Here is a 15132-nt window from a genome sequence, read left to right on the forward strand (position 1 = left end):
TAAATAAATGTGCATCTACACTTTGTTATCTCTTTACTAGGGGTGAAGAAGTTCTTTAGGTAAGCTTGATGGAATTAGATGACATTTGCAAAAGTGAAACACACTAGGGAGTGAGTCAAGGTAGGAGCCAGCTCTAAAGAGTATGAGCTCTGAAAGTCAAAAAGAGAACCAGCCTTGAGGAAGGTGAACTCTATAGTCAAGAACAGAGTCATCTATAAAAGAAGAACCCAACTTTTGAAAGGGCTTTTTTGTTCCTCCACTCTAGGGATAGAGACGGGATTGCTCTCACTTGTCCCCCCAATGTTGTCCATAGCTTCTTTCAGCAGTCTCTCACCTAGAAAGAGTCACAGAGCCCTATGTCTCTGAGTTGAGATTCAAACCCATATCTTCCTGACCCCACATGAAGCATTCTGTCCACCAAGCTATGCTACCTTTGGGGCTCATATATTGATGATTATTCCTAGAAGGTGACTTCAAGATCTATTACAATCTCCTCTTTTCACTAACGAGAAAAAGTGAGGACCAGAGAAGAGACACAACCAGGGTCACAAGATAGTTAGTGGCAGGGCCAAAATTTGAACCTGTGTCTCCCGGTGCCTAGGGCAATGGACTATCCCTAACATCACTGCTTCTTTTGGTGGGTAATAATATTTTCCTTGTGTACTTTAGAGAGCTTTGTAGTGAGATAAACAAATATACTGAATTTGAAGTTCTAAGACCTGGGTGGAAGTCTCAGATCTTCATCTCACAAGCTTTTTGATCCCAAGCAAGTCAGTTTATTTCTCTGGTCCTTAGTTCCTTTTTCTGAAAAAAATGCATAAAATATCCTACTGACCTCCTGAGAAAGCTAGAAAGGGTCATAGAACAGGGATTTTAGAGCTAATTGAGCCCTTAGATCATGGAATGTCAGAGCTGGGAGGACCCTTAAAACAGAAAATGTCAGAGCTGAAAAGAACCTTAGAGCATAGAATATAGAATATGAATTTATAAAGCATAAAGCTCTATAGAAATGTGAGGTGTTATTACTCTCAAGTGGCAGAATGGATCTGAATGTATCTTTTAAAGTGCTATACAAATATAAGCTATCATTATTATCCATTATTGCTAATAATCACAATAATATAGCATAATCTCAAATTCATTTGTCTCCCTCTATCGTAGGGGGCTGGGCAGTCTCACCAGTTGTACCTGCCTCCTCAGAAGAGAAGGCAGAAATGGTTTTTTCCACCCTTTTCTGCTTCTCAGCCCTGGCCTTGTTAGTCTAAAATGGAAATGTCCATATTTCATGGAGGGGAATAACAATTCAAAAAGGAGCCATGATACCGATCTTTTAACTAGATGCAGGTTCTCATCATGGCTTATGACATAAAGGATAAAGAGGTCTTTAGGTAAGCTAATGTTGAAAATTTTTGAGGCACCTAATTATTCTTTCCTTGTCTCCAATTCCCCAAGGCTGGATACTCAGGGGTTCCTAGTAGTGATCGGAGCTCGCTAAGCACCTATTCAGGCCTCTCCCAAGGGTCATCTGCCTGGGTTTCACTGTCGTTTATTTTTCTTTTCCCATAGAAGAGCATGTGTCAAACCATGCCAATTAGGAATGCAAGGGAAAAGAAAAAATTCAGCTAAGCCTTGCCATCCTCTTTGGTGTTTATGCGGGGAACAGAGACATTAACCACCTTGGGGATTTTAAAAGAACCCATAGGACCAAAAGGAACCATGGAGGAGGGGGAAGGAGTAGGGAGAGAAGCCCCAAAGGGAAATGACAATGGTGTTCAAAGTCCTAAGTGGAAAGGAAAGCCCGTGACAACAAGGAGATGCCAAGTATGGCTCAGCAGCCTCTCAGTCATTGAATTTCAGACTTAGGAGGGATTTCAGAGGCCATCTGGCCTAACTATATCTACATGTAACTGGAAAATAATAAAATACTTTTATGGGAAAAAAGTACTCAGCAAACAGCAAAGCCCTGTGTAAACCAGTCTACAAGCATTGATTAAGTGCCTACTGCATGTCATCCTCTGTGCTAGGCACTGAAAATGCCAAAACACATTTCACATATGAATAAGAGTTATCACAATAATGACTATTGTCATTATTGAGGACGATGATGATTGTACTTCTCAATTAGCAGTGGGACCTCAGACAAATCCCAGAACCTCACTAAACTCTAAGGATTGTGGTATTTGCCCCCACTCCTCGAAGATATGTAAGGCAGAGGTGTTTGCAGATAAAAGCAGCTAGAAAGGCATTTGGCAGAAGTATCGTTACATGGTTTTAATTTCAGAACAGTTACAGGACCACAAGATGAGAAAGAGAGGAAGTCTCACAGCTGGAAAATGGAGCATCAATAGTTTCAGGCTTTGAAGGAAACTTTTTATTTTTCTCTCTCTAAGAGCATGGGATGGATTTAACCAGTTGCCAAGATCACGTCTCTACTCATGACTGTCTTGTAACACATAGAGGGGACCTTGCTCTTTTGGGATGATGGTGGCGGCCTTGATGGTGCCCATTGGCTTTCTGTTATAAGTACTTGGAACTCAAAATGCTGGCCCTGAACAAGACCTTGATTCTTGCGGCTGGCTTGGGCACAGCTAGAACAGCTGGCAAGGGACTCCCTGGGCCTGCAGGCACCTAAGAAGAGCAGAAGCTGACCTTGACCACCTTCCCTGATGTCTTTTCTGGCTTTCCTTCCCTAGATATCTGAGATTTGAAACCCATACTTCATCCCAGCTCTGACACTCACCACCCTATTACTAATGTGACCTATGGCAAGTCCCTTCACCCTCATAGAATTCAGTTTCCTCATCTTTAAAATAAGGAATTTGGACCAGATGATATCTGAGATCTCTTCCTGTATGCTTACAGTTAGAAGGAGTCTAAAACAACCTTTTCAGTTTACAGATGAGGAAAGATGAGGACAGAGTCACATAGGCAACAAATGTCTGAGGTAAGATTTGAACCCAGGTTTTCCTGACTCCAAGTCTACTATCTTCCTCACTACCTCATGGGGATGCAGGGGTGGTAAGAGAGGCAAGGGGCAGCCTGATCACTACCAGGTATCTATATCCCTAGCCCAGAATAAGAACATCCACCATACCAGACACAACAAGTGGTCTTCCAGCTTTTGCTGGAATGGGGAGCTCACTACTTCCTGAGGTGTACCATTCCCCTTTGGGGTAACTGTATCACTGACTGTAGAGTTATAAGGAACCTAAGAGATTGTGACACCCCTGAAGATCTCCAGCAATTACTAATAAGGAGTTGAAAATCCAAGATAAGCAAGGAGGCAGGAAGACAGAATCCAGTTTCATGTGTATCACACCCAAAAAGACTGCATAGAAATTTTTTTTAAAAGCCAGGTTGAACAATTGGGAGTGGCCTTTGGAAGCCTGCCAAGAGTTGAGGAAGGGCAAGAGGCCAGTCTCAATTTTCCAAAAAAAAAAAAAAATGGGGTAGACAAATGGAGTCTAAAACCTTATCCATTGAGTTTGACTTTGATGCCTGACAAAATTCAAGAATATATTATTAAAGGAAGTAGAGATCAAGAGGAGCCAACATGGCTTCATCAATAGCAAGTCAAGGCAGACTAACCTCACTCCCTTTTCTGTCAGGGTGACTAATCTGGTAGATGAGTAGTACACATAATTGAACTAGATTTTGACAAGCATTTCTCAGAATCTCTCATGGGATTCTTGTGGGGGAAATGGAGATATGTGGCCCAGACATTAGGACAGATAAGGGTCATGGGATATTTTTTAATGATTGGACCAAGGGGAACTTACTAAATGACCCAATATGTTTGGAAGGAGTTCTCTAGGAAAGTGTCCAAGGAGCTGTCCTTGGTGCTTTTCTACATGTTTGTGTGTTGTTGTTTTTTAATTAATGACTTAAAGGCATGGTGAGCTTATAAAATGTGCAGATGACACAAAACCAGGTGGGAGGAATACCTAATCCACTGGATGACAGAGTTAGGAGTCATCATGGTCTCTAGAAGCTAGAACATTGTGCTTCTGTCTATATATCCTTGTTGCCTGGCAAAGTGACTTGTACAAAGGAGATGCTTAATAAAGGCTTTTTGTATTAACACATCTAATAAAATGAACTATAACAGAAATGAATGTTGTGTTACACTAATTTTTTTTAAATATAGTCCTTCAATTTATGGAAAGGGGTGAATGCAGAAGTTCAATAGACAAAGATCTGGTGGTCTCGGGGGACTGCACCTTCAATATATAAACCATGGAAGGTAGCAATGGGAGGAAATCCCATATATTTTTGCCTGCTATAAGAGAGGTGTAACATCTAGGACCAGGAAGGTAATAATTCTAGAAGCACAGAACAGAGTGAGCAAGAGATCACTTTTGGATAAATAACATCTGTTTCCCCAACTCTAGAATTGGAATAAAAGTGCTCTGCCCTGCCCACTTTATAGGGCTGTTTCAAAGATCAAATGACATTTTTTAAAAATATCAAATGAGATAATGGATGTAAGTTCTTAATAAAGGCATACTGATATACTGCCCAATAAAGTATTGGGAAAGTGCTCTGAAGCTATAACCCACTGTAGAAAATGGAGCTGGTATGATTGTTATTGTTATATATGTCCACTCATCTCTCTTTATGCCCGCCCCTTATCCTCTTCTAGTTTGAACCTTGATGCCACAAGAGGGAACATCACTGTTTTACCCCATTACTTATAAAGGGTACTTATGGTGACCCTACTTGTCCAACTCCCACTATTTTGGCCCATGTTCCCATGATTCAGAGAGCTCTCCAATGTCAAGGTATCCAGGGGAAAGATTAGATGTTAGAGCTGATGGAATATTTAGAATAGAAACTTTTAGACTTGGGTGAGTTTGGAGAGGCCTCAGAATATAGAATGTCAGTCCAGGGAATGGTCTTAGAACCATGGAATGTGAGGGCTGGGAGGGGTCTTCAGACAGGGAATATCAGAGCTGGGACAGATCTTAGAGACCATTTAATTCAACCCCCTCATTTTTTTTAGCGAGGCAATTGGGGTTAAGTGACTTGCCCAGGTCACACAGCTAGTAAGTGTTAGGTGTCTGAGACCGCATTTGAATTCAGGTACTCCTGACTCCAGGGCTGGTGCTCTATCCACTATACCACCTAGCTGCCCCCTCAACCCCCTCATTTTACAAACGAGTAAACTGGGCCACAAAGAAGAGAGAGGAACATTGACTCTTTTATGGTTCAGTGTCACTTAATAAAGGAGCCTTGTCATTGCCTCACTGTGTGTTTGCACAAAAAGATTTCCCCTTCTGTTCCCTCTCCCTAACAAATCAATCAATGAGATTATTGTGAACCACCCACTATGCCCATGACCCTGGGCTTAGGCATTTGGCTTCAGTCTGAGCACTACAAGAAAAAAAATGGATTAGATGTTTGATGCATTTCAACGTGAATTTAAAGGATAAGACCCAGAAAGGCTGCTGGATGGGGAGTAAAGAGGCTTGGATTCCAACTTTGCCTATACTTCTTGTGTGACCATATCAATTATTTTCCCCTTTCTGAGAAATAATGAGGGTACTGACATTGCTTATTCAGTTGGATTAAATTCAACAAAGATGTATTAAATACTTACTGTGTACCAAGACTTCTACTAAGCACCGGAGATGCAAGGTTGGAGAGAAGAAGTTTTAGGAAGAACAAAAACTAAGCCATGACCTCAAGAGGTTTACTTTTTTTTTCAGGGAAATGAGGGTTAAGTGATTTGCCCAGGGTCACACAGCTAGTAAGTGTCAAGTGTCTGAGGCCAGATTTGAACTCAGGTCCTCCTGAATCTAGGGTCAGTGCTTTATCCACTGTGCCACTTAGCTGCCCCCAAGGAGTTTACTTTTCCTGGGAAACTCAATACATCCATGGGTCAATAGATACAAACTAACCAGAGGGGAGAGTCCTAGGAGGTGGCATCCTAAGGGAGACAGTGCCTGAGTTGAGATTCTAAAGGAGTTAAGCAGCCTAAGAATTGGAGGTGAAGAGATTCTAGACAAGGGTTGGGGCTTGTTTCGAGGCATAAATTAGAGATGGAAGGTGGTTTGGAAAACAGCAAGGGAGCTATCCATTAGGAATACCACTTTTGCAATGGTATTGGAGAGGGGAGAGATTTGACCTAGAGAGAGCAATGAATGAGGTGGTGTTCAAAGCTAATGTTCTGATCACTACATCGTACTGCCCCCAAGATTCAGAGATAGAAAGGACCTAAGAAATACTTGACTCCATCTTTTCACCCCATCCCCTATTTTATTGTGGAGCAAAATAAGGCTCAGAAATGGAAAGATATACACCTGCAAGTTTGCACCTGGTTCAAGAGCCACTCCTTGCCACCACCTGTGTTGGCAGCAGTTCCAATCAGGACTCGGGATAAATTTAACCCTGCCAGCAGGCCTGCTGTGTTTTACAGCCCAGTTCTTGAGGCCAAGAAGGGAAAAAAGCCATTTCTGGAGACTTTGGTAGGGCCAGGCAGCTTGTGATGGGTGGATACAAAAGGAACAAAGGGACATTTTCCCTTTTCTGGGTCAGAGGAAAGTGGAAAATTGGCAAATTGCTCTACTATAGAGATCACCTTCCATCCTCCCCTCCCAGCCAGGTGCCAACATCTGCTCCTCACAGATGTTATTTATGCAAAACCATTATCTCAATTATATATGGATGTTGTTGGAATTGCTTATGTCTCTGGATTAGTTTATTTCCAGTGGAGACATTCAACATGGATTAATTACTAATTGGCTCCTAACGAACAGGTGTCATTAAATCAAGGCAAAACCTCTTCTTTGTTTCCGTAGCCTGTGTGTTCTCAAGAAGTTAAGTAAGGAGTACTCACGGGATTACAGAATGTCAGGGCTGGGAGGGGCCTTAGAACAGGGGATGTCAGAGCTGAAAGGGTCAAGCCCTTAAAACATCGAATGTACCCAAGGTCATTAATGTGTAAATCATAAAGACAGGATTCAAGCCCAAACCCTGATTCCAAATTCACCCCCTTCTCATTGTACCATTCTGCCTCTGGTCCAGTAATGTTTGATGTCTGGTTACTGACACCAGCCAGTGGTGAGTGCCTCCTACCTTGTTCTCTCTACTTTCTTCAAAAGGTTGTTCTTTGTGGTAGGTTGTTGTTGTTTTTTAACAGAGATCTTAGATATCAGAGAGACCAAGATGCAGGGGTCCCTGCTAAGCACTGGGTTCTAAGTGACCCATGCAAGGTATTTGAATCCAAGGATCTTTCCCTTACAAGTCACATTTTCATGGTAATTTAAGGATTTTGAAACACTTTCCCCACATGGTACCTGTGAAATAGTAGTCAGAATATTCCCATTACAGATACATACAGATAAGGAACCTGATCCTCCTGGAGAGTGAAAGGAATAGCTCACCATCACACAATCAGGTTTAGGGCCTGGACTCCATCCTAGTGCTAGCCTCACCCCAGCACGGTACATAACAAACATTTATTAAATGCCTACTGTATGTAGAGGTATGTACTAGATGTTTAGGGTGGCACAAAGTTGAAATAAATGCTTGATGATTAAACTGAACAAAGCCAGGGATTCTGAGAGGTCGAGGTACAGAAGGAAGAAAGACATTCCAGAGCTCACAGGGGAGGAATCTGTTCTGAGGATAAAGAGAAGCTCATTTGATGGCTTCCTATTTCCTCTCCTTCCACCATCTGGCTCCAACCTACCTATCTAGACATTTTCAACCACTCCCCTATAGGCATTCTAAAGTCCAGTCTAATCAACCAATTTGTTGCTCCCCATCTCCTGCTTGTGCCCTCTCCTCAATTCCATGTCTCAAAATCCCAAGCCTCATTCAAAGCTCAGCTCATATCCCCCACCCCATCCCCGGTGGGCACCCTCTCCCTCCTCAAATTATCTGTATGATGCTGAGCAAGTCACTTCATCTCTCTCAGACTCAGTTTCCTCATCTTCAAAATGGGAATGATATTAGCATCTACTTCCCAGGGGTATTGTAAGGATGAAATACTCTATATAGAAAGTACTAGAGTTGTGTGACCCTGGGCAAGTCACTTAACCCCAATTGCCTCACTTAAAAAAAAAAAGAAAGTACTAGAGAAATGTTTTTATCATCACCAGTTTGCACACATGGTGCATGCCCCAATCAGGAAGGAAAGTTTTTCTCCTGTCTATGAATCTGTAGCAGCCCACACAATGCTGGGCACACCACAGGTGGAGTAGAATTGAAGCGTGTCATTTCCCAAGGCTCAGCCCATTCCTAGTGACCACACCCTGGCCACAAACTGCAGCTCTGTCCCCCAAAAAGGAGAAGGATTTTCTCCTTTGGATCAGGCTAAGATATCTCACCTGAGGGCTACTTCCCAGGTGAGGGAGGAAAAAAAAACCATGAATACAGCCCCAGAGTGGGGAGACCCTGCTTTATTTGATTCCCAACATCCCTGGAATCCAGGACATTTGTTCTTAGAAACAAGAGCAAACTGTCCCCTGACCTTTCCTCCACCAGCCTGATGCCCTCCAGCTATTTCCATGACAACCGAAGCCCAAAGCAAAGTCTTCAGATTCCCTTTGATGGGCAGCAGAGAAGAGGAAGAAGCCCCTGCAGTCCAGAGCAGGAGCAGGGCGATCTGTTTCCACTCCAGTCATTTTCATCAGGGACCAGAATTCCTCAGGAGCAGTGCCTTGAACTATGTGAGTCTGCCTTTGAACCTTGCCTCCAAAATGCAGCCTTTGTTTTTCATGAGCCTTCTCTTGGGGAGGGGAGGACACATCCAGTGCTCAGGATCTGGCTTCGGGCAATTCTACTGAGGGCCATAAGCCCAGCGCTGCTGATTCCTACCTGTTGTCTGAGCTGATAAGTCATTTCAAGTGTGGGCTTCAGTCCCTTCCTTTTTAAAAGAAAGGGGATAGGGGACTGGACTAGATGGCCTCTCATGTCCCTATGAGCCTATAAGGAAGAAAAGCGCTCACCAAGGAGGGCCCTGCCATCAGTGTCATGGAATGAATGCTAATTTGGGGCATTAACGTCCCTGGATTCAAATTCTGCTGATGCTACATCCCAGGTATAAGACTTCAAAGGTCAAGTAATTTCCATTCAATGAACCACACTTTCTTCATCTATAAAATGAAGCTATTAGCCCAGATGATATCAAAGGACCCTCCTAGCAATTGCCCACAGGAAGTCTCCAGCTATCAATACATTTTAAAAGATCACTGGTTTGGGAGTTCAAGGATGTGGATTCATATTCTGGTATCATAGTGGATAGTGTCAGGAAAACCTGAGTTCAAATCCAGCCTCAGACACTTACTAGCTGCATGACCTTGGGCAAATATCACTTGCTGTCTGCCTCAGTTTCCTCATCTATAAAATGGGGGTAATAATAGCATCTACCTCCCAGGCTTGTTGTGAGGATCAGATATAAAACACTTAGTACAGTGCCTGGCATATAGTAAGTACTATATAAATGTTAGCTATTGCTATCATTATCATCACCACCATCACCTTAGTGATGGGCTTGGAATCAGGAAGACTCATCTTGATGAATTCCAATCCAGCTCCTACTGTGTGACCCTGGGCAAGTCACTGAACCTTGTTTGCCTCAGTTTCCTCATCTGTAAAATGAGCTGGAGAAGGAAATAGCCAACCACTCTAGTATCTTTGCCAAGAAAACCCCAAATAGGGTCATGGAGAGTAAGACAGAACTGGAAAATGATTTAACAACAATAAAAATTCCTCTCAGGCATCTCGAACTAGATGCCCAGTAGACAGCTTAAACTCAGTATGTTGAAAACAGAACTCATTATCTTTCCCCCTTAAACCCTCCTCACCCCCTGTTTTCCCTGTTATTGTAGAGGGTACAACCATCCTCTCAGTGCCCCTTGTCAGACAATTTCAGAATCATCCTGGACTCCTCACTGTCTCTCACCCCCCACATCCAAGCTATGCCCAAAGCCTGTCAATTTCACCTCTCCAGCATCTCTCATCAATTTCACCTCTCCAGCATCTCTCATCACTTTCACCTCTGCAGCATTTCCTGAATATGCCCCCTCCTCTCCTCTGATGCTGCCACCTCTCTGGTACAGACCTCATCGCCTCACACCCAGGCTATTGCAATAGCCGCTGGGGGGAGGGTCTGCTGCCTCAGTCTCTCCCCACTCTAATCCATGCTCCATTCAGTCAATGAAGTGATTTTCTTAAAGCTCAGATTTAATCATGTCACCCCCCTACTCCAGTCCAGCCTCCTCAATTTACAGGTGAGAAAACTGAGGGCAGGACAGTGAAGGGACTCACTCTGGGTGACACAGTAAAAAGCAGCTAAGGTAGTATTTGAATCCAGAAAGCATCAGGGCCTAGATTCAAGCTAAGGTCCCCGGACTTCAAACGTGGGGCTCTTTGCCCTCGATCCAGCTCTAGACAAGGAGCCCCGTTTGTTTCCTGATACAGTCCACTACCTCTGCCTTACTGCAGGCGGAGAAGTGCTTCTGGCCACTGCAGGAAGCTCACCCTGCTTCCTTTCTCTCTCTTTCTCTCTCTATTTAATTATTAATTAGACCCCTGATGAAACAGTGCACATTAGAGCTGGGCAATGATGAATGCAGCTGCCAGGGCTGGCTACATCACGGGGCTCTGTGCAGCAGCAGCTTGGCCCTGACAGGCATGTATCTAAGGAGGCTAGTGATATTCTGAACCAGGGAAGGGGAGACAGCACCTGTCCCAATGATGGCTGTGAAAGGCACAAAGAAGAGGAGAGAGGGATACAGAGTGAGAGGAAGATGGAAGATGGACAAGGAGGAGGAAGAGGAAGATCACAGTTACCCCTACTGTAAAATGAAAGGGATAAGCTAAATGACCTCCAGGGTCCCTTCTAGTCCCATATCTCTGATTCTCTGATTTAGAATAAGAGACCTGAGATGACGACCAGAGCTGAAGTTATTTAATGCTGAAAGATTTGCAAAGCACTTCACAGAGATCTCAGAGGCCATCTGATCCAAACCCTAATTTTAAACAAGAAGACCCTAAGGCTGAAGCAGGGCAAAGGATTCTGTGCTGAGCTGGAAGGAAATCTAATACAACACCCCTCATTTTACAGATGAGGAAACTGAGGACCAGAAATTTGAAATGACTTACTCGAGGTAACACAGTGGTAGCGCCTGAGTCCTCTTGACTCCAAAGCCACCGCTCTTTCCATCACACTATGATTCAGGGAGAAGATAGAGAAGGAAGGAGAAAGAGAAGAAGGATAGGGAAAGAAAAGAGAAGGAAGAAGACAAAAGAGGGAAAGAAGGAAGGGGAAGGGGAGGAGGAAAGGGAAGAGGAAGGAGCTAAAGGGGCAGGGAGAGGAATAGGAAATGAAGAAGGGGAGGGGTAGAAATTTCTATGTCTAAATTTTCCAGGACAAAAGCAATCTGGAGCCAGTTGGTTGAGCTAATGGGAAGGAAAGAAGGGCCACAAAGAGATGACAGGGTCCTATTAAAGGGAGAAGAGGGCTAAGAAACAAAGAGGGATAATCAGAGGCAGAGCTTAAAGCCCTGAAGATGTGAAGGGAGTCAGGAGGAATAGACAAGAGGGATAAGACGGCTTAAAGAAGAGGAGGCTAAAAAGAGAGAAGGGAAGGAAGGACAAATCAGGCTGAATGTGTTCTTATGTGATTTCATGGATGCTGGGGGCTCCTAGGGAGTAAACTCCTTCTACCAATGGAGGTCAGAGCTCGCTCAGCAATCCACAACCTTGGAGAGTTCCCTGGGATGCCATGGGTCCCCTAGCCTGTATGTGTCAGGGGAAGGGCTATATCTTTCAGCCTAATTATGTTAATTTAATTAAAGGGACAGCTTCAATGTCTATATGTGTAGGAAAAATGAATTTATGGACCAGACCTACTAGGCACTATGGATGCATAGAATATTCAAGCTGGAGATGTTTTAGCATAACCCCTAAATTTCATAGATGAGTAAACTTAGACTCAGACTGGGGAAGTGACCTATCCAAGGTCACATAGGCAGTAAAGAGCAGAGTCGGGATTTGAATCTTGGTCTCTGACTGAATTTAGTTATATGTACATGAAGCAAATAGGGAAAGCTCTGGGTCTGGGGTTAGAGGTTCTGGGCTTGAATCCCAAATCCGCTTCTTGCTTCCTAGCAGAGTGACTCCAGGCAAATGAGCAGATTGTAATAACCTCCAAGATCCCTTCTGCCTCACAATCTATTATTCCTGGAGGAGCCTGTGCTACAGAGCTTATGTTTCGCTTCAACATTCTTCATGGCTTAGATCAGCACGCCAACAACCAATTGACAGGAACCAGTTCCAAATTTCACAGCGTCCCGTCTCATCAACCACCTATTGTACCTCCTGCCTCTGAGCACAATTCGTCCCAGAGTTTCTGAGGACTGTCTTTGGCTCACAGGAGCTGGGAATTGGAAAAGAGCTGAGTCCAATCATCCACACTATTGTTGAATTCATTCAGCAACCCAGATTTCTTGTCATGTTCCAATGATAGGGAACTTGACCCCTGACAAGATCCTCTATTCCATTTTCAGATAACTCAAATTGTTAGGAAGGTTTTTTTCCCCTTCTCTTACACTGAAACACATCATTCGACTCAGCTCAACCTTGGGTGGACTCCCTATGAGGAATCTATGGGAGGACCTAGACAAATATCACCCAGCAAGGGCAGGCATGGAGGTTGCAATTTGTGTCATCAGAGGGAACATCTGATCAATGAGATCACAGAACCATGGAAGTATTTGAGTACACTCAGTCAAAGTCTGCCCCGCTCTCCAGTGACCCAGGTAATTTTCCATTTTTCATCAGCACTTCCGCTCAGCTTGATTCCAGTGAACATCATGCTTGACACCCCCAACCCAGGATAATCTGATCACCTGAAGTCTAATCACCATGGAGACTGACTCAAGTTTGGTACTCAACACCCATAGTTGTCCCTCTCCTTTGATTAGGGAGCCAGAGGGAGGAGTGACAAATGCCCCCAAACTTTCCTTTATAGAGGGCTCAATATTTTCAGAACTCCCCAGGGAACTCTCCATATTCCATCAGCAGCTCAGCTTAGTTTCAACTCCACAGGACATCTTGCCCTCACTCCATGCTCCTCCTCCACCCTTTTTTGTTGCCTTTAGTATGTTGACAAGCAAACAACTGTCTTCTTTCCTAAATGACCAGTGAGGTCAAGCGATTTGAGTAAGGTCATACAGTCAGTAATTGACAAAGGCAGAATTGGAACTCAAATCCTCAGGTCCTTCTCTCATTAGATTATAAACCTCTGTAGTACAGGGACTCTCTTTTTCTAATGTGTGTCACCAGTGCTTAGCACAGAGCCTGGTACACAATAGGCATTTAATAAATGCTTATTTTATTAAATGGAATTGAATCCATAAGATTTGAGAGCTGGAAGGGCCTCCAGAGGCCACTCAGTCCAAGCTGTCTCCAAGCAAGAATCTCATCTACAACATTCTCGACAAGTGGTCACCCCACAGCTCCTAGTTCTCTCCTCTGGAAGCAGATGGTATAAATTCAACTCCCCTCTTTGATGTGGCAGCCCATCAGGTATTTGAAGATGACAATCATTCCCCAACACCCAAGTCTTCTCTTCTCTAGGTTAAACATTCCCATTTCCTTCAACTACTTTTCATAACTATTAGAACACCAGGATTTCATATGAAGCTGGGGCTCTTTACTTTCAGTCCATAAACTTGTCGAGGTTTTTTTTTAATATTCTTATAGCTTCATTTAAATATACCAATTGTCCTTTGTAATACCAAGTATTTTTTGTGCATGTAAAAGCATTATTCTGGGAGGGGGATCCAGAAGCTTCACTAGGTTTTATGACATAAACAAAGTTAATAACCCCTGATATCAGCATATAAGGGACTTCATAAGGCATCTAGTACAACCATCTTATTATCCAGATAAGCAAACTGAGGACCACTGAGGTCCAAGGTTAATCGACAAAAGCAGGATTAGAATTCAGATCCCCAGTGGCCTATCCATTATTCCCCACTGCCTCACCATCTTTGTTCAGATAGGTTGCAGCTCCTGGGACCCAGCAATGAGTACAGGATGCTGAACTGTACTGACAAGGGCAGAGGGCAATGGGATTCTCACCTCTACCTTGGTTACCCTGGACCCTTTGCCTCTCATGCAAATAGCCCAGGATGCCACCTGATATCATGGCTGCCACATCACATTGGTGACTCTTTGAGCTGCCATTTGCCTGGGTGAACTTGGCCAAGGACCTAAGGTCTCTTGAGCCTCAGATTCCTTGCTTGTACAATAAGGGGGTTATACAAGATGGCATCTAAGGTTCCTCCCAACTCTCCATGAATTGCCTTTGCAGTCCATTCCACCCTCCCCCCCATACAGCTGTTGTTTTTCTAAACCTTAACACAGTTCATCGTATTAGATTCAATCTGTGACTCTAGCCCACCAAGACCTTTGTGGATGTAGACTCTGCAATTGAATATGTTAGCCACTTTTTCCAGCCTTGAATCACCCACACATTTGCTGTTGGTGCCTCCATGGCTTCATCTGGGTCACTGGTGATGAGAAGGACCCAGAGACCCAGTGTGGCCTACCTTAATGTGAACCTTCTCCAGCTCTTCCTTGCTGACAGTCGTCTGGGAGTCCTCAAAGTTTGACAGGAGAAGCTGCACATCAGACAGGAGTGCATGGGTCCTCCGCAGGTCACGGCGGAGGCGTTTTTCCACATCAAAGTCTCGATGGCCAATCTGAAGACCCAAGGAATACAAGTTAGCCTTGAATGGAAGCAAGAGGAACTAGGGGTTCATTCCTTAAAGAGAGATCCTTAATTTGAACCTTGCCTTGGCCTATGGTGATCATTCATCCAAGATTCTCAAAAACCTGTTATTAAAGACCTACTATGTTCATGTAAGGTCCTGGGAATATAGAGATATGAAGCAGTGGGAAAACTGCTGGGTTTGGCATTAAAGGAACTTGTTTAGAAGTCCTGCTTAGTAGCTGTAGGTCTCTCAGCCAGTCCCTAAAGCTCTCTGAGCCTGTTTCTTCTAAAGGAAAATTAGTGGATTATAATGGGTGGCATCCAAGGTCCTTTCTTGCCCTGACTCTAAAAGCCTGTGATGCCATATTAAATAATTCTTGCCCTCAAGGGTTTACTTTCTA

At 43.8% G+C, this 15132-nt stretch overlaps 1 protein-coding gene across 3 annotated transcripts in view; it reads right to left on the reverse strand.

Annotated features, from left to right (window-relative positions):
* MYO18B (myosin XVIIIB) overlaps positions 1 to 15132 on the reverse strand; it is a 346197-nt gene that overhangs the window by 119323 nt on the left and 211742 nt on the right. For all 3 annotated transcript variants that reach the window (XM_043977482.1, XM_043977483.1, XM_043977484.1), the window contains exon 34: positions 14568 to 14720. In XM_043977482.1, coding sequence (XP_043833417.1) covers positions 14568 to 14720 — 153 coding nt within the window. The remainder of the gene's footprint in view (positions 1 to 14567; positions 14721 to 15132) is intronic.

This window comes from Dromiciops gliroides, chromosome 1 (assembly GCF_019393635.1).
Source record: "Dromiciops gliroides isolate mDroGli1 chromosome 1, mDroGli1.pri, whole genome shotgun sequence".
Classification (NCBI taxonomy): Eukaryota; Metazoa; Chordata; class Mammalia; order Microbiotheria; family Microbiotheriidae; genus Dromiciops; species Dromiciops gliroides.